We start from the raw sequence: 24,517 nt of genomic DNA on the forward strand, positions 1-24,517 counted from the left end.
AACCAAATTTTGCAGTATGGCACACCCCTACTGCGGATTGTGAGACGGGGTGGGAACGTATAGGGGCGTTTTTAACAGGACTCCCATCGCTTGCCCTAACCTTAACCTCAGCTAGAAACGTGGGTCTGGGGAACCAAGATGGCGCTCTAACCACGCACACGCACACACACACACAACATATATATATATATATATATATATATATATATATAAAGATAGATGCAGGAAAAAAAACTTAATACATAGCAGTACGTCATGTGTTGCACACTCATCAGCTGCCAATGTGATTCAACCTATATCTATCTAACTATCTCTCTCTCTCTCTCTGTATATATATATATATATATATATATATATATATATATATATATAACTTTGTTAAAAGAAACACTCAATGGTAGGGAAAGTTCTCAACAAATGAGCAAAATAATCCAGTGAGTCAGGGAAATTCTTTATGACAGTACAAGTCTGTTTCATGCCGTAAGCAATCATCAGCTGTCAATAAAGCTTTTGACAGCTGATGATTGCCTATGGCATGAAACAGACTTGTACTGTCTCATAAAGAATTTACTTGAATCACTGGATTTTATATATACACTACCGTTCAAAAGTTTGGGATCACCCAAACAATTTCGTGTTTTCCATGAAAAGTCACACTTATTCACCACCATATGTTGTGAAATGAATAGAAAATAGAGTCAAGACATTGACAAGGTTAGAAATAATGATTTGTATTTGAAATAAGATTTTTTTTACATCAAACTTTGCTTTCGTCAAAGAATCCTCCATTTGCAGCAATTACAGCATTGCAGACCTTTGGCATTCTAGCTGTTAATTTGTTGAGGTAATCTGGAGAAATTGCACCCCACGCTTCCAGAAGCAGCTCCCACAAGTTGGATTGGTTGGATGGGCACTTCTTTGAGCAGATTGAGTTTCTGGAGCATCACATTTGTGGGGTCAATTAAACGCTCAAAATGGCCAGAAAAAGAGAACTTTCATCTGAAACTCGACAGTCTATTCTTGTTCTTAGAAATGAAGGCTATTCCATGCGAGAAATTGCTAAAAAATTGAAGATTTCCTACACCGGTGTGTACTACTCCCTTCAGAGGACAGCACAAACAGGCTCTAACAGGTACTATTTAATGAAGATGCCAGTTGGGGACCTGTGAGGCGTCTGTTTCTCAAACTAGAGACTCTATTGTACTTATCTTCTTGCTCAGTTGTGCAACGCGGCCTCCCACTTCTTTTTCTACTCTGGTTAGAGCCTGTTTGTGCTGTCCTCTGAAGGGAGTAGTACACACCGGTGTAGGAAATCTTCAATTTCTTAGCAATTTCTCGCATGGAATAGCCTTCATTTCTAAGAACAAGAATAGACTGTCGAGTTTCAGATGAAAGTTCTCTTTTTCTGGCCATTTTGAGCGTTTAATTGACCCCACAAATGTGATGCTCCAGAAACTCAATCTGCTCAAAGAAGTGCCCATCCAACCAATCCAACTTGTGGGAGCTGCTTCTGGAAGCGTGGGGTGCAATTTCTCCAGATTACCTCAACAAATTAACAGCTAGAATGCCAAAGGTCTGCAATGCTGTAATTGCTGCAAATGGAGGATTCTTTGACGAAAGCAAAGTTTGATGTAAAAAAAATCTTATTTCAAATACAAATCATTATTTCTAACCTTGTCAATGTCTTGACTCTATTTTCTATTCATTTCACAACATATGGTGGTGAATAAGTGTGACTTTTCATGGAAAACACAAAATTGTTTGGGTGATCCCAAACTTTTGAACGGTAGTGTATATATATATATATATATATATATATATAGACCAGCTGATGATTTTCTGTGATGATTGTGGCGAAGACGGAGCTGGAGTACTATTCATATTGTAACAAACTTGACCAACTGTGGTTTTGATTCATTGCCAGGTAATAAACGGGACATTTGTCGCCTGAACCCGATGTATCTGCGTGGATGTGGTTTCTGCACCTGTGGTGTGTAACATCGACAAACTCTAACATATAACTTCAATATAAACTTCAAACCATCAACTATCCCAAACTCACGCATCAAGTCCAGACCTTTATTTTTGTTTCTCCCCGCTCTACTCCAGCACCAACTCCCTTTTTTTTTCTTGTTGGGTTCAGTCCCTACCCTCACATAAACGATTGGGCAATTAAAAATGTAACTTACACAGCTATAGGCTGCTGGCATGAACATTTGCTCTTCATGAACATTCTGCATTAATTAACGTGTGTATCACGTTTCTATCACATGAACCATGAAACTGACCAGTAAAAGAAATGCAGCTAACGGTGCACACAGACATGGAATGGCGATTACTAGAAAAGCATCTGACAATGGAAATACATTCATTTCAGGCTGAAAACATTAATGCATTGGAATTATCTAAAACCTAACAATAACAATAATAATAATAACATTTTCAAGGGTGAAACACTTATTCTCCCCGTCATATTCAGACCCTGCCTTTCATTGGTGGTCAATCAATGATCTTATAACAAACACATAAAGACCTATATGAAGATGGGGTCTTCTCATCCTTTGCATCCCTCTCAGTCAAATATAATTTACCCAGCAGCCATCTCTTTCATTTAGTTTTTTTTTTCAAATTAGGCATTTTGTCCAAAAGCAGTTCCTCATTTCCCCAACCACCCCCCTGAATCGATAATTGACTAGTCTCTCACCCTCGACTTTGATAAAGCAACTGATATCCATTATTTATGCAAAAAATTGACTCTATAAACCCGAACCCCACTGTATCACAAAGAATCCCGGCAGCACGACTTGGGTGTTGATATCTTTGGCAGCAAGTGGAGTGACATCCTCAGGCTGGTGCACTCTTCATCTAGTATATGAGGCGCAAAGTGCTGCACAAAGCCTACTTCACCAACACGAAATTGGCAAAAATATTTCCCAACAGAAGTGATGCCTGTAATAGATGTAAGCAATCTCCAGCTGACCATTTACACATGTTCTGGACATGCCTGAAGCTGATCGACTTTTAGTCCCATATATTTAAAACTCTTGAACAGGCCCTCAACACAAAAATAAACCCTAATCCACTGACTGCTTTGTTTGTCCCCCCCCCCACAACTAAGAATATGCCCACTACAACACAGCATGTCATTGCCTTTATCACTCTGTTGGCCAGACGTTCCATCCTTCTCAAATGGAAATATGCCTCACCCCCAACACATGACAGGTGGATACAGGAACGTTTACAATGCATACAGCTTGAAAAATTAAGATGAGAAAGAGAGAGAGAGAGAGAGAGAGAGAGAGAGAGAGAGGAACCCTCACTGTTTCTTCCCTACAGTTCTCTTTACTTAGTCTATTCTGCTACATCTCTTTACATTTCATCTACCCTTTTTTTGCATTTATTAGTCATTTGATTATTTATTGCAGTTAGTCACTATTTAAAACATGTTTATTTAGTCACCCTTTTATTAAATTTATGCTTCATTTTATTTACTTATTTTATTCTATTTTGATTTTTGTGGCCATGACCAACATGGGGTGGTGGGAGAGAATCGGGTTTTTATTAGTATGGGGTTTTTTTTCCTACTACAGACACCTTTGTCTGTAGAAGGAAAAAAAAACATGTCTTGCAACTACTGTACTGAATATGCCATATCTACAAAAAAGATCGATAAAAAATATTTTGAAAAAAAAGGCCATTATAGATTCCTTGTACTTGAAATTGCAAACTTTCATTACATTATAGTTAATGTTTATGGTTTTAACTCACAAACAAAGAATAATGTTTATACTGACAGATTAGAAAAATGTCTTCACTAGTTATATACATTTCCAAACTGTTACATAATTTTCGGAGACTTCAAAACTGTGCTAGATAATCACATTGACAGGTGGCCTTCAAGGAGTTCAGATTCCCTTAGTACTCATGTGAAGATGTTCATACATAGATTTAATTGAACTGATACATGGAGGAATACCTATCCTCTACAGAAATCATATACACGGTGCAACAAGTCATTATCAAGCCAGTCACAAACTGATTATTGGCTTTTCTGTAAGGATCTGAACATTTTTTTTTATCGGACATTCTACCTTCACCATTATCTGATTACAAGACTATCCATATTCATTATCCAAACCGATTATCCTTACTCAGGATCGCAGGGATGCTGGATCCTATCCCAGCAGTCATTGGATGGCAGGCGGGGAGACATCCTGGACAGGCCGCCAGTCCATCAAAGGGCCGACACACACATTCACACCTAGGGACAATTTAGTACGGCCGATTCACCTGACCTACATGTTTATATTCCTTTATCACCTTTCTCTACTACCCCTAAATCTTCATACTGGAAACAACAGTACTATTCTTAAACATGGCGATGTCAATGCTGCAACTGAAAGCATGATTAGGTATTACTGAAACAAAGCTCTAAAGGAAAATCTGTATAGTAATAACAGACATTTATTAAAATATGAGCTTGTGAGATACCTTTGTATAGTAGCGATTTAGTGAAAAGAAGAAGAGCAGAGGAAAACGATACAATACATAGGATTTCTTCTTTAACCTCCAGGCCGATGGAAGTCCTCTCTGAGTCAGAAATGACTGAATTCGTTGATCAACAGCACGGGTTGGATGAGATATATAAGCGTAAAGCTGAAGGAGCATTTGTTAGATCACATAGAAGAGGGTGAGCAGACTAGACCAGAAAGACAACAATTTAAAAATAACTATACAGCAATTCAGAATTGATGCGTTGATCACTGATGGTCAAAAGCAAATAGCAAACTATTGTGCTGAGTTTTACAGTGATCTTTACGCTTCCAAGTACTGCCATCAAACTGCCTCTCACTTTTTTGATTCTATTTCTGATATTGTTTGAATGAGGCGGATAGTGATTTGTGTGACAGACCCATTTCATTGAATGAAATCACTGATGCTATAAAACCATTTAAAAATCAATAAATCCCCGGGAACAGATGGCTTTACTTCCAAAATTTAAAAACAATTTTCTGTAAGCTTAGCCCTGTTTCTGAAAGAGGTATTTGCAGAAAGTACTGACAGAGGTTCACCCCCCCCCCACACACACACACATTATGTCAGAGTCTAATCACCCGGATTCCTAAGCCTAAAAAATATCCCCTTGTATTAGATAATTGGCACCCAATTTCCTTATTAAACAATGATTACAAAATCTTTGCTCTTATACTGGCTAATGGATTGAACTCTGTACTAGATACCATCATTGATGAAAGTCAATCAGGATTTATGCAAAATAGACACATTTCTAGCAATGTAAGATTAATTTTAGATATATCAGATTACTCAGATTTTGTTCAAGGTGACAGTTTTATTCTTTTTTTAGACTTTTACAAAGCTTTCAATTCTACGCGCTGAACAAATTTGGTTTTGCAAATCAGTCAAAACATTATATACTAATGGAAACAGTTCTATTAAACTAAACTGTGGAAGATCCCCAAGATTTCCTTTAAAACATGGGGTCCGACAAGGGTGTCTTCTTTCTACATACCTCTTCCTTCTAACTGCACAACTACTTAATTTACAGATCAAAGCCAGCTCTTTAAAAGACGCTGCTGTTGCCAACAAGGAAATAATTATCAGTCAGCTGGCAGATGATACAGCCCTGTTTCTTAAGGATGCCTCCCAGATCTCAGTGGCAGTCGGCACTACCTTCTCCAAGGTATCTGGGCTCTCCCTTAATCTTAATAAATGTGAATTATTACCGGTGAAAAAATTTACATTGTCCTCAATTTTTAATATTTATGTGAGAAACTGTTACATATCTTAGAGTCCAAATTACTAAAGATATGAAATCCAGAGGCACTTTGAACTTTGGGTCCACGGTGGTGTAGCGGAACTTTAATCCAGTTATTGAAAAGGTTCTCAACCACTGGTCACAAAGAGACTTGTCTCTGAAGGGCAGAGTTCTGCTCACTAAGGTGGATGGTATGTCTCGTCTAACCCATGCTGCTCAATCATTATATGATGATGGCTAAGTGTGTAATCGTAATATTGACTGGAAGAAAGTTTGGTCCTTACCACAAAAGTTCCTTCTGACAAATAAGGTCAAAGAAGTTTCATTTAAGTTGATCAGTAGATTCTAGCCAGTTAAACATTTCTCACAGATATTAAAGCGTGACATAGATGTAAATTGCTCTTTCTGTGAATTACATCCTGAAACTTGCTCTCATTTACTTTTCTTGTACTTTTACATATATACTGTGGAAAGATGTTAATCATTTGATTGTTAGCATTTTATCAGATTTTGCCCCTTATTATAGAAATATTATATTTGGTTGCTATGATTATAGTGACAATGACATTAATGCATTTTTCTTATTAATCTAATTTTTCTTGCTAAATTACATATTCAAAAATGTAAATTTACAAACAAAAAACCTTAATTCTTTGTATTTATGAAGGAAATGGCAAACTATGTGTCAACGATTTCTTCCTCTCAAAAAAAAGCTATCAAAGCAATCAATGTATGCAATGTCTTTTTTTTTTAAATTTTCCCCTTTTTTCCCCCCCAATTGTATCCGGCCAATTACCCCACTCTTCCGAGCCATCCTGGTTGCTGCTCCACCCCCTCTGCCAATCCGAGGAGGGCTGCAGACTACCACATGCCTCCTCCGATACATGTGGAGTCACTAGCCGCTTCTTTTCACCTGACAGTGAGGAGTTTCACTAGGGGGACGTAGCGCGTGGGAGGATCACACTGTTCCCCCTCCTCCCCGAACAGGCACCCCGACAGACCAGAGGAGGCGCTAGTGCAGGGACCAGGACCCATCCCACATCCGATTTCCCGACTGCAAACACAGCAAATTGTGTCTGTAGGGACGCCTGACCAAGCCGGAGGTAACAGGGATTCAAACCGGCGATCTCCATGCTGGTAGGCAACTGTATGTAATGTCTTTAACATTTTAAGTGAATTTCTTGTCATATATGATTATCTATCCTAAATGTGGTTTATGTCTGACACTGCTCATCATATTGTAGTGAATTCAAGGGGCACCCGGGAACCGCTGCAGCCAGGATGTGAACCTGGGTCTCCTGCACCACGGGCGACTATGTTAACCAGTTGAATAAAGGGTCCGACCCGTTAGCCAACTGGCTAGTGAGTCTACTCATTCACGCTCATTACACTACCTCCCTCCTTCGGGAAGCACGTCCCCGTGCTTCAGCATACCAGCTCCCTCACGCGTCTGGGCGTACGTGCTTCCGATGGCCTCACAGTCTCACCATCCCACTTCTGACACCAATGTAGCAAATTCAGGGGGCAGCCGGGAACCGACGCAGCCAGGATGTGAACCTGGGTCTACCACACCACAGGCGACTACATTAATCAGTTGACTGAAGGGTCTGACATGTTAGCCAACCGGCTAAGTCTACTCATTCATGCTCGTTACACTACCCTCCTCCTTCGGGAACCGCATCTCTGCAGTTCAGCATAGCAGCTCCCTCATGTGTCTGGGCGCACGTGCGTCCAATGGCCTCACAGTCTCACCATCCCACTTCTCACACCGATGTAGCAAACTCAGGGGCAGCCGGAAAGCGAACCCAGGTCTCCTGCACCACAGACGACTGCACTAACCAGTCAACTAAAGGGTCTGACCAACCCGTTAGCCAAGGACTAGCGATTCTAGTCACCCGTGGTCGTTACACTACCACCCTCCTTCGGGAAGCGCGTACCTGCGCTTCAGCATACCAGCTGCCTCTGTGCGCATGCACTTCCGATAGCCTCACGGTTTCACCATCCCACTTCTGACTCGAATGTAGCGAATTCAGGGGGCAGCCGGGAATCCGCCGCAGCCGGGAATTAAACCCGGGTAGCCTAGACCACAGACGACCACGCTAACCAGTCGACTAAAGGGTCCGACCCGTTAGCCAACCGGCTAGCAAGTCTACTTATTCATGCTCGTTACACTACCACCCTCCTTTGGGAAGTGCGTCCCCACACTTCAGCATACCAACTCCCTCACGCCTCTGGGCGCATACGCTTCCCATGGCCTTACGGTCTCTCCATCCCACTTCTGACACCAATGTAGCAAATTCAGGGGGCAGCCAGGAACTGCCGCAGCCGGGACGCGAACCCGGGTCTCCTGCACCAAGGGTGACTATGTTAACCAGTCGACTAAAGGGTCCGGCCCATTACTCAACCGGCTAGCAAGTCTACTCATTCATGCTCGTTACAGTACCCCCTTCCTTCGGGAAGCGTGTCCCGTGCTTCAGCATACCAGCTCCCTCACACCTCTGGGCGTACGCGCTTCTGATGGCCTCACGGTCTCACCATCCCATTTCTGACACCAATGTAGCAACTTCGGGGGGCAGATGGGAATTGCCGCACATGGGATGTGAACCTGGGTCTCCCACACCACAGGCAATTATGTTAACCAGTTGACTAAAGGGTCCAACCCATGAGCCAACCAGCTGGCAAGTCTACTCATTCATGCTTGTTACAATATTCTATCCATTCTTCATTTGATTCTGTTGTCTGCTTTTGTTATGTATGTTGACAGCATGAAATAAAAAAAACAAAAAACAAACCCTAACCTCAACTCGCGTGGGGGGGGAGGGGGGTCTTCTATTGGGGTGCGTTTCTTGAACTGGCAGGTAGACGTTTCTTGTACTGACATGGGCATGGACCTTCAACAAAGACAGCAAATGAAAATCAACAAGCTATCGTTATTTTCATTTATCAGCGCCGACAGCCAACCATAGTTAAAACTGACACTTTGACATAAACAAGTGGATTCCTAATAACTGAATTTCCGATATCAACAGCTGGCATTTTAACCATTAAAATTGAATTTGTGAACGATTGGCATTTTCTCGAAGCAAAATGTAATCTTAACTAATTGCAATTAAAATTCTGACATCTATGAATGGGTCTTTCTATGAGTTAAAGCTGGATTTACGTTATTAAAAAGAAAGATTAAAAAGCTAAAATGGCTTGCCATGGTACTGTCTGGCCGGGGGAGGCGAAGCAATGGATGGATACCCGTCAATCGGTTCTCTCTGAACACGGAGAAATAGGCAACATGATGAAAAGTGTACCATAAGTCATTGTACACTTTTCATCATGTTGCCTATTTCCATGACATTTTTAGATTTTCCTTTTTTTTTTTTTTGTATTTTACACTTTTATTGGAATGGAAACAATAAAATCTGCAGTGGTGACCCCTGAGAAACAGGGAGCAAGCTGGAAGAAGAAGATTGGTTAGCAACAGCGGAGGTGGACAGGCAATGGGAGAGAGCGAGAGAAATGGGGGGGGGGGGGTATGACTTGCAACAAAGGTCGCCGACCGGATCCAAAGCAATGACGTTGTGGCCACGTGGTAAATGCTATAACCATTCGACTATGGAGGTGCACCAACCATGACATTTTACCCTGAAAAATACATTTTTCCGTGCTGTTTGGTTTACTGTCCGTTTGTCAACAACAGAAAAAGATGGCTGCAGTAAATGACATTTCTTGGTAATGGTGGGCAATAGTCTCAAAAGGACCCGACTGAATTCAAGAGGTGTTTCGGTCAAGGTCACAGGCAAGGTAACAGAAAAGCTCTACAAACTGGTTCAAATGGATGATTTACCGCAAACAGATACCAATTTTCTTCTTCTGTCGTCCTCTGACTTAATATTTCAAATATGTTATGATTCATTTCTACCATGAGAAATGTATCATTTTGAAGACCGGTATCAGTCGAAGTTCATGCAAACTCCACACGACCTGGGATGACCCCCAAGGTTGGACAATCCCGGGGTTCAAACCAAGGACCTTCTTGCTGTGAGGCGATCGTGCTAACCACTGTGCCACGGTGCTGCCTGGTATCAAGATGTCTGTGCTATTTTAAATGACAACAATGGCTTGGAGTAGGGCTCGACCGATTATCGGCCTGACCGATTATCAGCTTAGATATTTGTCATTTTTCATATTGTAGTTATTGGCATATTTTCACTGAAGAGGCTGGAGCCAACTTGCAAAGTCTGTGGACCACTCCTTGAAGCCCTGTAACAGGGGATCCAGAGGCATTTTGGAGATAGCATGAAGGAGCCTGAGCTGATTGCCACAGCTATTCTTCTACCAAAATTCAGGACATGCTGTACCACAGAGGAGAGCATCTTAAATGCTGGTAATGTATCTAACAATTCAAGAGGGAGTCATTTGGCTTTGATTTACAGACTACTAATCTATGTACAGGTTAGACTTCATGGCTTATATTATCAGTTGGCAAATTACAGAAGAATGTCCAGATTAAAACACTTTTTATTTTTTTGCCACAGGGCTTGACTGAACATGACTTCTTTGCATCCATGACATCAGGAAGCTCACAGACTGGAGAGCTGGATAAGTATATCTTTCATGTCCAACCTCAGGAGGTATGGATCTTTTGCATTCTTTTCCTCAAATCAAGAAGTTGTCAATCAGATCAACACAAGACTCCCAGCATCTGCAGCATGTGAGAGACTTTTTAAGTCATGCAGGTCTTCTATTCAATGCGAAAAGACCCCAACTTGAATGCAAAAATCTTGACAGTCAGCTACTTCTGAAGCTCACCAGTTACGTTACTGAGTTATTCTTTATGACAGGATCAATATTCACCCTCTCAAATACACACACACACGTTTGCGCAAACATTTCATGAGGGGTTTATCGTCTAAAGTAAAAGTTAAAAACGGGGCATCCAGGTGGCGTGGCGGTCTATTCTGTTGCCTGCCAAAATAGGGATCGCCGGTTCGAATCCCTATGTTACCTCCGGCTTGGTTAGGCATCCCTACAGACACAACTGGCTGTGTCTGTGGGTGGGAAGCCGGATGTGGGTATGTGTCCTGGTCGCTTCACTACCACCTCCTCTGGTCCTCCCCTAGCAAAAAAATTGCGATATGAATCCCATTTCCTGCATTTCTACATACATTTAGGAATTATGGTAACCGATACAAAATCCGGGAAATAATTAAGTTGGACATCATGCTAAATTCTGCCAGAAATATGTTAATGGCTGCCAATTGTTTTTAAATGGACTTGTCATTGCCTTTCCAGACATCAAATAGATAAGATAATATAATTTAATAACAATGTCGTGGTATTTTTAATTCATTAAGAAATGTAAAAGAAATTACTGGTCAGAACATTATCTATTAACTCAATGATGATGTGACTGATCACTTTCAGTTTGATCGATTAGTTATTTAACAAATCAATGACAATAGCCTATGTGACGGCTATGCGGGAGTTCTGAATACATCACCTAACCCTTTATACAGCACATATAACCTACCTGCAACTCAGTGCTGCTTCTCCCTGCCTCGCCCTCCCTGTCTTTCATAGGCACCTCCACCTCATCTGATCGCTGATATGAAAGCAGTCAAGTTATCCTATTGAGCCCGTGGTGTGTGAGTCTAACGTTAAAGTAAACTAGCAGCGGGAGAGAGACTGCTTTTCATACATCGTTGACAGATATTTGCTGCAGTTTAAGGTGGAATCATTTCCAAGTTACCTACATAAATCCATTATCCAAACTGCTTATCCTGCTCTCAGGGTCGCGGGGATGCTGGAGCCTATCCCAGCAGTCATTAGGTGGCAGGCGGGGAGGCATCCTGGGCAGGCCGCCAGACCACCTTATATATTTACTTTGTCAAATCGCCCCCCCCCTTTGAAAATATGTGATGGGCTATTTCACTCGCCAGCCATCGTTAGTAATAATAACAACATTACCTAGCAAGAGTTTATCAATGTTGGCTCAGTCAATGTTAGCCTAACATCAACAGATCTAGACAGAAATTGTGATTTGCGGCACGGTGGCACAGTGGTTAATGCTGTTGCCTCACAGCAAGAAGGTCCTGGGTTCGAACCCCGGGGTTATTCAACCTTGGGGGTCATCCCAGGTCGTCCGCTGTGTAGTGTTTACATGTCTGTGGTGGGTTTTATCCGGGTGCTCGGGTTTCCCCCACCATCAAAAAAGACATGCATGTTAGGGTTATTACTCCAGTCTGTGCCCCTGACCGAGGCATGGCAAGACGAACTGGAGTTGGTCCCCAGGTGCTGCATGGCGGCTGCCCACTGCTCCTAGCTATGCAGCTAGGATGGGTTAAATACAGAGCATAATTTTTTTCTACAGGGATCAATAGAGTATATTAAAAAAAATAAAAATGTATCCTGGGCCAAATTACTGAATAGCCTTCTGTGAGAGCAATTCATATATGATGTTTACTTATTTTTAATCTTTTACCATGTATGACCTATAACATGTTTAGCTTATTTTACATTGCTTAGCTAGATGCTTAAAGTTCATATGTAACAGAACAAAGGTAGTCTTATAATGCATCTTCTCTATGTGAACAAATAAAGGCCTATTGTTAACTGTTGGCTGATAGCAGAGGAATGTATGGGAAACTCAAGAGTGTAGCAAGTCTGTACACAGTAATTGGAGAAATGGCCTTGGTGGGATGAGAGCTGGAAGACATGAGATAAGGTGGGGAAGAACAGACAACTGCCCTATAAGACTGTACTGATCGGTGCACATCCAAGCATCTAGGCTTGTGCATCATGCTCATGAACATATTATCTTAAAGTGTGACACTACTGTAAGAGATTTTTGTCTCGCTCCTCATTTCATGTCAGAGTGGAATTAAATAACTGCCATGACACCTTCTAATCAGCCAACTCACATTTCCTTCTTTCTTTTCATCCTCTCTCCAAAGGAAGACATTAAACTTAACTGCTGCTGATGGCATTTCATTTTTATTAATTGCCACTTGCTCATTCATCGAGCAATTTTTCAAGTGCGCGTGCGTGGAACACGTCTCAGTCCACAGACACCAAAATGTACTATAGAACTGCATAGGCAGGCTGTCCATATCCGCTACTCGTCCATGGAACATTTTTTGAGTATATCAGGGCCTCAGCAGCTAAAGTCACATTCTCGGCCAGAATCGGAGGGCTGGTCAAACAGTAGCATATTAAACATAATTTTTGCAGTTAAAAAAAAATGTAAAAAAGATTTTTTTGAAAGTGGGGGGGGGGCACAAATGGGATTTTGAAAAAGAGGGGCATGTCCTCCCCCATCCCCAGTGGAAATTACAGCCAAGCCTCTATCAATCTATCAATCACTATGATTCTATAAATCCCTCTATCAACCAATCCATCTATCCATTTCAGTTTCTTCAGGCAGTATAGCATAGTAACGCTCGTGGTGTGTGTGTGTGTGTGTGTGCATGTGCGCGCACTGGGAAATATTAGTAAATTATCACAATATAAGGATCATTATGATATTCAAACTTGGTAGATGTAGCTTAATTGTAATGGGATGATTGTTAAATGGTTAAAAGGTATGCTTATATTGGTAGGCTAAGTAGAAAAGCCATTTGTGCAATCTACATGATGAAATACAGCACCTGGGGGCACAATGTGCTATAAATGACATGGTTATATTACTTATGAAGAAGATGTTTGTTTCAGTGATTTGTCTTTTTTGCTAATTGCCTGAAGACTGTCACGTTTTACCGGAAAATGTCAAACTGAAACCTTCCCCACCGCTGAACAAACCTATGAATGAATAAATAATACTAAACATGAATGAACTTGAGTTTTAGCTGTTAATGTACAATATCCATTGGTAAAGGTCTTCCATAAGCTTTGCCTACTATATCTGCTTATTAGTAGATGCTCATCACTTGTTCACCCCATCACTTCCTGCCTTAATTCTACACCTTTGGCTGCTAGCGTGAATAAATAAAATGATGTACAATGTATAATTTTTCCCAGGAACATCTATTTTACAGTAAGAATCAAAATGAATGGGGTGTCCAGGTAGCGGAGCAGTCTATTCCGTTGCCTACCAACACGGGGATCGCTAGTTTGAATCCCCCTGTTCCCTCCAGCTTGGTTAGGCGTCCCGACAGACACAATTGGCCGTGTCTGCAGGTGGGAAGCTAGATGTGGGTATGTGTCCTGGTCGCTGCACTAGCACCTCCTCTGGTCGGCCGGTCGGGGCGCCTGTTCGGGGGGGGACTGGGAGTAATAGTGTGATCCTCCCAAGCTACGTCTCCCCAGTGAAACTCCTCACTGTCAGGTGAAAAGAAGCAGCTGCCAACTCCACATGTATCAGAGGAGGCATGTGGTAGTCTGCAACCTTACCCAGATCGGCAGAGGGGGTGGGGCAGCGACCGGGATGGCTCGGAAGAGTGGGGTAATTGGCCGGGTACAATTGGGGAGAAAAAGGGGGGGAAATCCAAAAAACAAAACAAAAAAAACAAAAACAAAAAAGAATCAAAATGAATAACTATGAAAATGATCATGATTTTGGTATTAGTGGAGATTAGCTGTTTGAAATATTCCAGCAAAAGGAAATGTAACCGGTTATTTTCTTGCCCGGTGCGGGATTCGATACGGGGTGTACTGCACCACAAGGCGACATCACTAACCGCTCGGCTAAAGGGTCGGACCCGTTAGCTAGGGACTAACGTGTCTTATTAGTAGTTTACAGGAAATATCAAAATGGACTTTTTTTTATTCTAACTCTTCAGGATTGTAGCTTTGAATATCTAAACTTAATGGACCATTTCAGTTAACAAATGAGGAAAAATACCTAAGTAATCTTATTTCATTCACCATTGAGTAAATGATTAACCAAATATGTGAGTAGCTAAATCACAATTCTAACTTTTTTATGAAAAGTCAAACCTATACAAAATGCCTTCGCTCCCATTTTGCAGTAAGAAAAATGTGATCCGCCTGGGAAGATATGTTTGTCTATTGTCCTTCACGCCCAAAGTTAAATAAAAACAAATTAATGACAGATGTGGTCTCCTGCAGTTACCACTAACGATGCCTGAAATTCTAACTGCACTTTCAGACTTAATGGAAATCAATACCCTTGAAACCCAGCTGTCACTTCTCAGGAAAAGCATTTAAGTGACATATTCAAGGACAGAATGCGCAACTGGAATGTCTCCAAGTTCTTATGGTTTAGTGCTACCATCTAGTGGACAATCTGGTGTCTAACGATAATGGCATTCTTAAAATTATACCAGGCACCTAGAATTTGCTGACAAGAGAACAGCTTTACTAACTGTCAACTTGACTAATTTCTTTAAAGATAAATGAATGTCGTTGTGCAAAAGGCTTTGATGATATACGGGACCCTACATCTAGGTTTTTGCAGCAACACCGCCTTATGAGATATATTTTATAACTATCAAATACAGATGGCAAAGTGAGGCCTTCCATTAGGGGTGCTTCTAGGATTTCTGGGCCTCATGAAAAGTTATGCTACTGGGTCCCCTACCCCATACAATGCACCACATAAGGTTTCCTGTAGCTACCTTATGCCAGAGTCACAATTAAAGCATTCATTACATGTCTCTTACAGCTAATTTCCTTGTAGTTTTTATATTGTTCCTCTATGTCCTCTACATTCACCTAGCTGTAAGTACTTTGTTTTTCAATGTTCTCACTTCGACTTTCACCTTCCTCACTCTGTTTCCCTCTTTGTACTTCACTTTCCCTTCTTTTCCTTTCTTGATCCTTGCTCATCATTGACATAGGTGTTGCCACTAGTGCTCCCTTTCACTTTTTCCTCCTCCTCCTCCACTGCTGGGCTTTGGTCTCCAAGGATGCTTTTTCTTCTGTGGAATGTACAGGAATATGGAGAAAAGCCTCAATGACATGCACTGGTGCTGCACGTTGCACACGGGCTGCATGACACATGTTCTGCATATATATTCTCACTTCTTAAAACGTCAACAGTTGCAACAAAGCATTTGCAGAGGCTTTATTGCTATTTCAACGATCTGGATGATTTTAGAGAGGGAAATAAGGCAGCTGTCTAATGAGTCATTAAGTCAGAGTAAATGATATTATTTGCCAGATGTGCTAGAATAATTTTTCCTCAGGAGTAGCCATAAAAAAGCGGATCTTTCTAGATTTCGTTTTCTTTCACGCAGTTAGTTTAAGCCTAACATGACACATGGGCCCAGTTTGCCTTACACTGCATCCTTTGCAATATGACTATTGCATATGTGTATATTGGGTTGTCAATTTTGGAACAACATATTGTTCAGCCCTAGCTCCGAGCAAAAAATACAGTATCACTGAGAGGGGACAAAAACCCTGTCACTTTCAACACATATCTTTAGAAATTTAAAGCCTTGTGTTACAGTTGCACAACAGTAAGCTCACCTTTAAAATCTAACAGTTACTTAAAAAGGGACACTGTTAAAAGCCCAATGAGATGAAATATTTCTTTTCATATTTGTTACCACTTTTGTCTGCACTTAATTTACATGTATGCAACACTATGCTTGACACTTAGTAATTTGTGCCAATGCTGAAATCAGCAGAAAACAATAATGTTTACATTAACACTGAGATACAAATCCAGACAATGACTTCTAAAGAATAAAATCTATAAACTATATCATCTTTAAAGATCTGGCTGTGAATCTGAGCTTAAGACTTATTCTCATATTTCCCCACTTGCGATGCCTCCTAACCTATTATACAATAAACCTTGGGTTTAGGGCTAATACGTCATTACAAGGTAGTATCCTTAGTACATATTGTCAAAAGCTGTTGGAATAATCCAATGTACTGCTGAAAGTGATAAGCAATTGACCATTTTACTAGGTTGTGCATTGACTGACATAATTGCACTTACTGAAATTTGTAAAACAAAATGTTAATGGGTGTTAAACAGATGTAAATTAGATGCAGATAAAAGCGCTATGCAAAAATGAAAATTCATTTTTCATTTCAAGGGATTGAGACCATTAGGTAGTGACTTGCCCCAGGCAGAACATTTATTCCTTGCAGGCATGAATGACACCAGTTGACCCAGATCACATGATGAGGATTTGATGCTGGATAGGGACTTACCATGAAAGAAACATAAAGACTTTGTTAGAATACATGCCATCCGTAGCAAATACACGAGTAACAGTCCGCATCTCCCGTAGGCCTGAGCTTTATATGAAAACAACCATTTCATAGTGGTGTGACAAATCATGAAGCTGTCTATTACATTTGCAAGCTCAAAGAAGTAAACAACATTCAAAAGTAGTCTTCATATTCATGTGATCCTGGAGATTATGGAAGCTCCTTCAATAATTGCTTTTTCTTAGCACACTTTATATATACCAAAGTAAGTTACAGGACAGTGAGATTTTTGCAGCTACTACGGGATGTTTGATGTGATAACACCTTATGTCCTTAGGGAGAAATATCTGGTGGTCAAGAGTGCAAAGCTACTTATATCTCATGCCCATAGGTCTGTTATCAGAAGAAAGGGTAATGATTTCCAAATGTAAGGCTAACCTGAACTGTAATTACAACTTTGACATGATCTTAAAACACTTACACTTGACAGGCTGCGGATTCTGTTGTTTTTTTCTTGGCATCTTCCGCACAGCCTCTCTCTCTTTTGCAACCTTTCCTTGAAGAGTCCCACAACCATCAGCTCATTCTAATTTCACAGGAACGTTATCTTCAATATTTCTAAAAAATGAAAGACAAAGAGCAGATTTACCTTGGGAATTGCGTCACGATAAAAGCATTGATTGTTTGAGGCAGTTTTATCAAACCCTAAACAGCAAGCTGGCAGGATGGAATAGCTTTTATTAGTTTATAATAATTTACAATAATTTGTAGTTCTTGTACAATAACACAAGTTTGCCTGAACCCTGATAAATTCCATCAATATAATATTGGTAGAATATCAATATATAGTCTAGCTGTCTGTGAATGTTCTCATTCATCCAGGTCATGGTTATCCAAAGGAGTTGAATCAAGTGCAACTGGACTTGGTATATATCCGTGAAGACGTTTCGCCTCTCATCCAAGAGGCTTCCTCAGTTCATGCCTTTCTGACTAGACCAAGCTAGTCTGACTGGCTGGTGATGAGATGTTCCGATGTTTCGTGAACATCGGGACACAAAGAGCCATGGACATCTATAGCTCTGACAACGACTCCAAAGAGGATAAATTCTGAGTCTCATCACCAGCCAGTCAGACTAGCTTGGTCTAGTCAGAAAGGCACAAACTGAGGAAGCCTCTTGGATGAGAGGCGAAACGTCTTCACGGATATATACCAAGTCCAGTTGCACTTGATTCAACTCCTTTGGATATAGTCTAGCTCTATTATAAACAAAAAGATGAATGCTAAATATACCGAGGTTAAGTGTTTTAGGAGGAAATATGTATACTTTTATTTTCAGAATCATGTTTATTGGCCATGTAGGTTTGCACATACATGGATTTTGACTCCGGTTTCATGGCTCTCTCAGTTTACTTAACATGTGTATATCTCTGAAGAATAATGTGTCGTGTATTCTAAGGAGAATACACGACGAATATAGACAGACAAAATAAGAGGCAAGATAGATGGACATGACAGATTGTACCAGTATACGTACAATGTACAGTATACATGGTTGGATTTAAGCATTAATTTGAATGACAGCCCGTGGTTGTTTTGGGGTACAGTGCTTTGTAGCATCTACTAGAAGGATGGAGTTGGACCAGGGTGTGATGGGTCTGCAGTGATTTTTTTTAAGAACGTTTTGCACTTTTTTCCCCCACTTGATCATTATCTAAATTTTACTTAAATACTGAGATAATTAGTTTGAAAAAACGAAAAGGAAAGAGCAATTAAAACACTTACTTAAAGAACATCATTAATTTTAACTAAATTCCGAGTAGTCCTATCAATCAAACCAGTAAAAGAACACACCGGTGTTTCTGCATGTTTTACTCAAATTATTGCAAATCAGGTATACTTTACTTTTGACCATTTTCAAAACCATGCTGTAGTTTTAGATTTTTGAATTTGTTTTTCCTACTTTCCAGGGTTTCTATTCATTTCAGCATGAGATGATGATCATCTTGCAGACTTGAAAGGTGCTCGAGACAGGCTAAGTATTCCTAGCCTGTCCTAGCCTTCCTAGCCTTTGGAAAATGGTCATAAGTATTTTAAAGTACACGTGACTGAAGTAAATTTAAAAAGAGATTCATAATAAATGGGCCAAAACATGCAAAAACACTGGTAGGAAGAAGGATAGTACAACGGCTTCAATCAATCAATCAAGTTGCATTTATAGCGCTTTTCTAGCTGCAAGAGCCAGGACCAGCAATGCCACAGCTTCAAGACATTTACACCACCTGCTGCAGAAGGAAGGCCCTAAGTATCATGGAGGCCGGCAGCCACCCACCACATGGTCTGTTCTCCCTCCTTTCCTCAGGACAATGCTTACAGAGCATCAGAGCTTGGATCAGCCACCTCAAAGACAGTTTTTACCCCCAGACGGTCAGAGTAATGAACAGTAGGCGCCTTACATAACTTCAGTGGTATATTATTTTGTGGGATTTCTAATTTCTTATTCATTGTTTTTGTTATCATTTCCTTGCATGTATATAAGGGTGGAGAGAGCCAGGGCACATGCACTTCATTTCATTTGAAGGTACATGGTATTTTTTATATGTATATGACAATAAAGTGAAAACTGACTTGAACTTGTATGGCCTTTTAAGCTACAGAGTATACTTTGCTTAGCTCCAGGAATGCACTGTACTGTCTTGAAAGTGGATTTAATATGTTACAATTTTTTTGGTCAGTAAGTTACGCGTGATATGATCATTTTGGGAGACGGGCTGAATTATTCACACATCCACAAAGATAACCCCACTTTCTCCTAAAAATGACACAGAGACCATAAGTATTTCCAGCAGTCATTCTGAGCGCTAAATAGTAGACACTATCATATGTCATGGGGTGGTGATTTAGGGGTTTAAGGGTGAGGACCACTTTATGTATATAGATTAGTCCAGATCACCATGATTTAAAACTGGAAGAAATGCTGCCTCTGTAATGTTCCATCAACAAAACATTGAGAAAAGCTGTACGTTTATAAAAAAGCCAAGCTGCATCCCCAGTTTTTGGTTGTTATAGTGTGTGCCTAAAACTTAAATTAATCCAAATACCTAAATATTTATAGTACTCTAAATGTAAGCGCCAACAAAGCCCATCTGCATGTCTTTGTAGTCAATATTTACAGCATTGTCAAACAACACAGGAGCACACTTACAGGGAACCACAAATAAGACTAACAGTCCCAAAATCAGCTTCAGCCCAGGCTGATACTGTGATGGTATCTAGGATGTGCATTGTTAACTTCAAGGAAGTGTTAATGTATTTGCAGACAACTGAATGGAATGACTCGGATTCGATCAGACAAAGAAGCAAATCATTTCAACAGACTAGCGTTGCCTGGATTTGAACACAATAAAACGCAGAAATATGAATAGTCCAAGGGCTGATTGATAGATTACCTTTGGCATTTGAGCCAGCAATCTGAAAATAAGCACAGCACTGAATTAAGCCATTTCCCAGGGGGAATATATTATGGATGACACAGGGCAAATGTCAAGTGATCCTTGACAAAAACATAACATTGTCAGCAGCGCTTACAAAGGCTCCGCTGCCAAACCGAGTATGTAGTCCAAAGGGGTCCTCATCAGCTCACGTTCGCCTTTTGGTGTGGCAACTGGCAAATGCCATTATTTGCTAATGTTAGCCTTTGCTAACCGTTTGAAACAAATGCTACGTTAGCCGAAAAGCTAACGTTAACCTAAGCTGCCACCAAGCTAACTTACCTCGAGTGCGAAAATATTCCTTTCGGTTGCGATGTTTTCCGTCGGTAGACGCGTCATTAGATGACAGACATACTTGATCGAATGATAAGTGTCGAGAGAGCCGCCATTTCTTTACGAGCCTCGGTGACAAAGAAAGGCAATTAGTGTGGTTTTTCATAACTTAATTGATTTGCTGATTACCATTGTATACATTCTCTTCCGCTTAACATGCGTTTCCGTATCCGAAAATAATTTCCGGTTACTGTCTAACTGCATTGTGGAAGTTGTAGTTTATTCTACGTAAACGTGAATAAAATCCATAAATGACTTAATTCTCTGGAATTAAAGCGTGCTGCTTTCTGCGGTCCCTTTTGTCATTCATTTTGACTGGGTTTCAAATACACAAGTAACTGCTTGAGCACCACTACCGCTCCACTATCAAGGGGGGGATACAATTTGGTTTTAGAGACTGCTTGGTCGTCACTATGCCTTTTAATAGTGGATTTAGAACAAATCATACTAAATGTAGCTTGTCATTGAGTCCACGAATAATAAAAAAAGAATAATCATTTAAATGGGATTTTTTTTGTTGCATTGTTGTACTGTTAATCCCGCGCGCGCGCGCGCGCGCGTGGTAATGCTATTGAATTGAATTGCCACGTTTTTGTTTCACGGGATCTTTTTGTTTCAACTCAGAGCATTTTTGTCGTATAGGCTCATTGTGATCAGTCACATTTAAGAATTTAGGAAATTACTTGCTTGAATTCATTTTTGATGCGGGTCTGATCTGAACTGAAGGTTAATCAAACAAAATGTGCTAAAATTTGAGGTTTCACTCACAGGGGGGATACTGCCTTAGACTGTATAAATGTCTAATTGTGATTAAACCTTTGGAAAGTAGCATGAAGAACATCTTAACCCACACGCTCACAAAATTGATTGAAATCCCCCAAACTAATACAGAGGCAAAACTAGAGCATTTGAACCTAAAGTAGTTTGCTTGTAGAAAATTGTGCTTATTTTGCATGTTTTTTTTGTTGTCCATTTGTTTCTTTATATATACATATATATGTATTTACGAGTGGATTATGTGTAATTACATGCTAATCATGCAGATTTTCCGTATCTCCTTTCATCGTTGTTGCTTTTTATTCGGAAAATACGTGTGAGCAGACCACCTTTGTAAACGACACGGAGGTCTTAATAGGTTTCCCCGTGTGCAAATAAAGCCTAACGCGATCCGTGTGTAGGTATGGGTGCTCTCTATACGCTACGTGCGAGTTTTCACCTGGCAGAAAAAATGCGTCTCTTGAACGTATCTTTATTGAAATCGGGGCCGGGGGTATTTATGAATCGACTATCTCTCATCTATGCGTCATCCTATTGGTCCATGTCACTGCAGTGTGCCTCCCTCAGGCCGCTGCAAAGCCTGGGCCATCACACTGCAACGCAGGGAAGCACTTCAGCGGGAATCTCCTCTCACCCAACGTCACGCACACGGTGCCATCCTACCAGTACCTCGCCATCCGAGGCTCTCTTTTTTTGGGGACGGTCAGATATGTTTTATTTCGGGTAGCGTTGGGGGGCTTCTGTGCTTACTCTTTTGGTCCTGAATGGGAGGAGTCAGTTGTTGATTCAACCGCGCAAAGAGAATGCGCTAGAGAGAAAAGGTAAGACACCGCTTACGTAATACACATTATTTTGCGTTGTTTTTGTTTTTTTAAATCTTATCCGCAGCTCGCACGTTGATGCTCCTCTTAGACGCCGCTTCTTCGTTATTGTGCGTCGCTATCAGTCTGCACGGGGGGGGGGGGTTGAGATAGAAACGAGTGCAAATGCCTAGCCTAATAACCTTGCCACTCCCTGCAATAGCCTACACTGATGCCCTGGGCAGATCCACCCCCACCCCACCCCACCCCCCCCTCCCTCCCCTTGCATAATTGAAGTTGATGTATGATTTCTTTATTTCTTTTCTTTTCTTTTTATTACTCAGGCTACAAACAGCGCGACACCACCACCATCGACGAATCCCCTCATGATTATGCCTAAAGTTTTTTTTTTTTTTTTTTTATTCATGCATGCAACTCTTGTCAAAATACAGTTTTCGCGCCGCGTATTTGGCCATTTCGTGACATGATGCCGGCGTTGCGTGCGTTACGCAGAATAATGCCTCGTAATGGGCCTACACGCGTTATGGTGCGCGTAATGGTCAGTGGTGCCGCGGGACATTAGAGGTGTGTGTCAAGTCTCGGAAACCCGCATTGCTGATGTGGGCCACTGTCCAGAGGAGAGATATTTAATAGGGTGTATCATCGCGGTCCTCCCCAAGGTAGACAAATGGACATGAGGCTGAAAGCTGACCTTCGGTCAGCTAACTGCATGGCAACAGCTCGTTCCCAACAAGTGTCACATCCTCAGTTTGCCGAGACATGTCCATGTGCGGGTATAACAGGGTTCCGCTGGGGGTCCAAGGAAGTAGGAGCCTCAGCTTGCTATGGGGCTCTTTGTGTAATAAAACTGTCTGTAGTACAGATGGCTTTAAACGTGCACATATTTGCATCAATTTAAGAAAGTCCCACATTTTTATAGCCTATATTGTCTCTTTTATGTCAGTTTGAAATGTGTAAACGTATAACAACGTCTAGTCAAGATTTCTGTATGCAATGAAAGTTTAATTTCAGAGCTAACAGACGATTTGCTGTTTTCTGATCACTTTTCTTTTTCTTTTTGGGAGAGGGTGGTGTTGACACTACAAAGTGTTCAGATTTGGAATAATATCCACCAAGGTAGGATCATGGGGTTAACCATGCCTTTTTGTGTGTTAGATCAAATCTCATAACATTGAGCTTTAGTCCCCCTTTATTGTCTACCTGAAGCAAATGATTGTTAAAGTTTGGTGTATTTTGCGTGAGGTTATATATTTTTTGTCTTTGTGTTGCACTATGGCAACATAAAGCATGGGCACTTGTTGAAATTGACTTGTTGAAATTTAGGGGGTTGGCCAAATGGTGCAGTATTACTGCCAAATTTTTAATGGAAAAAAGACGCCTCACAGATGTTTTGTTTGTGCATAGTATGTGTTGTTGTGTGCATGCATAGCTGCAAACATGGCTGTATATTTACGTGTAGTATGTGTTGACAGACATACATTGCTGTGATTAAGCGTGCTGAAGCATTTAAAAGGTAAGAGCACGGTAGTCCCTCCAAAGCCTTTATTTGTTATGATTGTTGTCATGCACCATTGTGTTGTGCTGTTGTTTGTACAGGGAGCTGACTGTCTACGCCTGTTGGAAATGAATGAAATATTAGCCACAACTGCTGTAAAGTTGTCGTATCTGATTGTAAGGGGGAAAAGGTTGTTGACTACTTTCGTAAGGAAAGTGCAAAGGACATCTCAGCGCCGAAATAATAAAAAAATAGGTATGAAAAAGACTGCTGATTTGTGTATTGGATGCACACTGATGTACATACATTGAGGGAGTTTGGCACATGTTGCTGTGTCATCAAACCCCACAGTGAAACCTCCTCTGGGGCTGTGACCCCTGTGGAGACATCTTGTTTATGTTGAGTGTGTCTCATTGATGAGTGTGTCGGGGTGATGTTGTGAAGCAATCACATCCCTAATTACAATGCGATTAATTAGTCATCCGGCTTTCTAAAGAGTCCTAGGAATCTCTAAATTGATGACCGCTGATTGCTAGTGTGTCTGTCAATGAAAAGCACATCACGGATTAGGAGGAAATAGGATCGTTAAAATCATGTATTTGGTCTGATAAGTCATAGGTGAAACATCGCAGAGGTACACATCTTATACAATATACTCTGTGCATATTCAACATGGTCCCAACTCTCACCAGGACCAGGCTATGT

General features: G+C 40.9%; 1 protein-coding gene across 1 annotated transcript in view; it reads right to left on the reverse strand.

The window, feature by feature from the left end:
* Positions 1-17,486, reverse strand: part of znf513a (zinc finger protein 513a) — a 30,285-nt gene extending 12,799 nt beyond the window's left edge. Inside the window, exon 1 of the mRNA XM_056294661.1 lies at positions 17,379-17,486. Coding sequence (XP_056150636.1) covers positions 17,379-17,418 — 40 coding nt within the window. The 5' untranslated portion in view covers positions 17,419-17,486. The remainder of the gene's footprint in view (positions 1-17,378) is intronic.
* Positions 17,487-24,517: the final 7,031 nt, after the last annotated feature.

Source organism: Lampris incognitus, chromosome 15, assembly GCF_029633865.1.
Source record: "Lampris incognitus isolate fLamInc1 chromosome 15, fLamInc1.hap2, whole genome shotgun sequence".
In the NCBI taxonomy this organism is placed as follows: domain Eukaryota; kingdom Metazoa; phylum Chordata; class Actinopteri; order Lampriformes; family Lampridae; genus Lampris; species Lampris incognitus.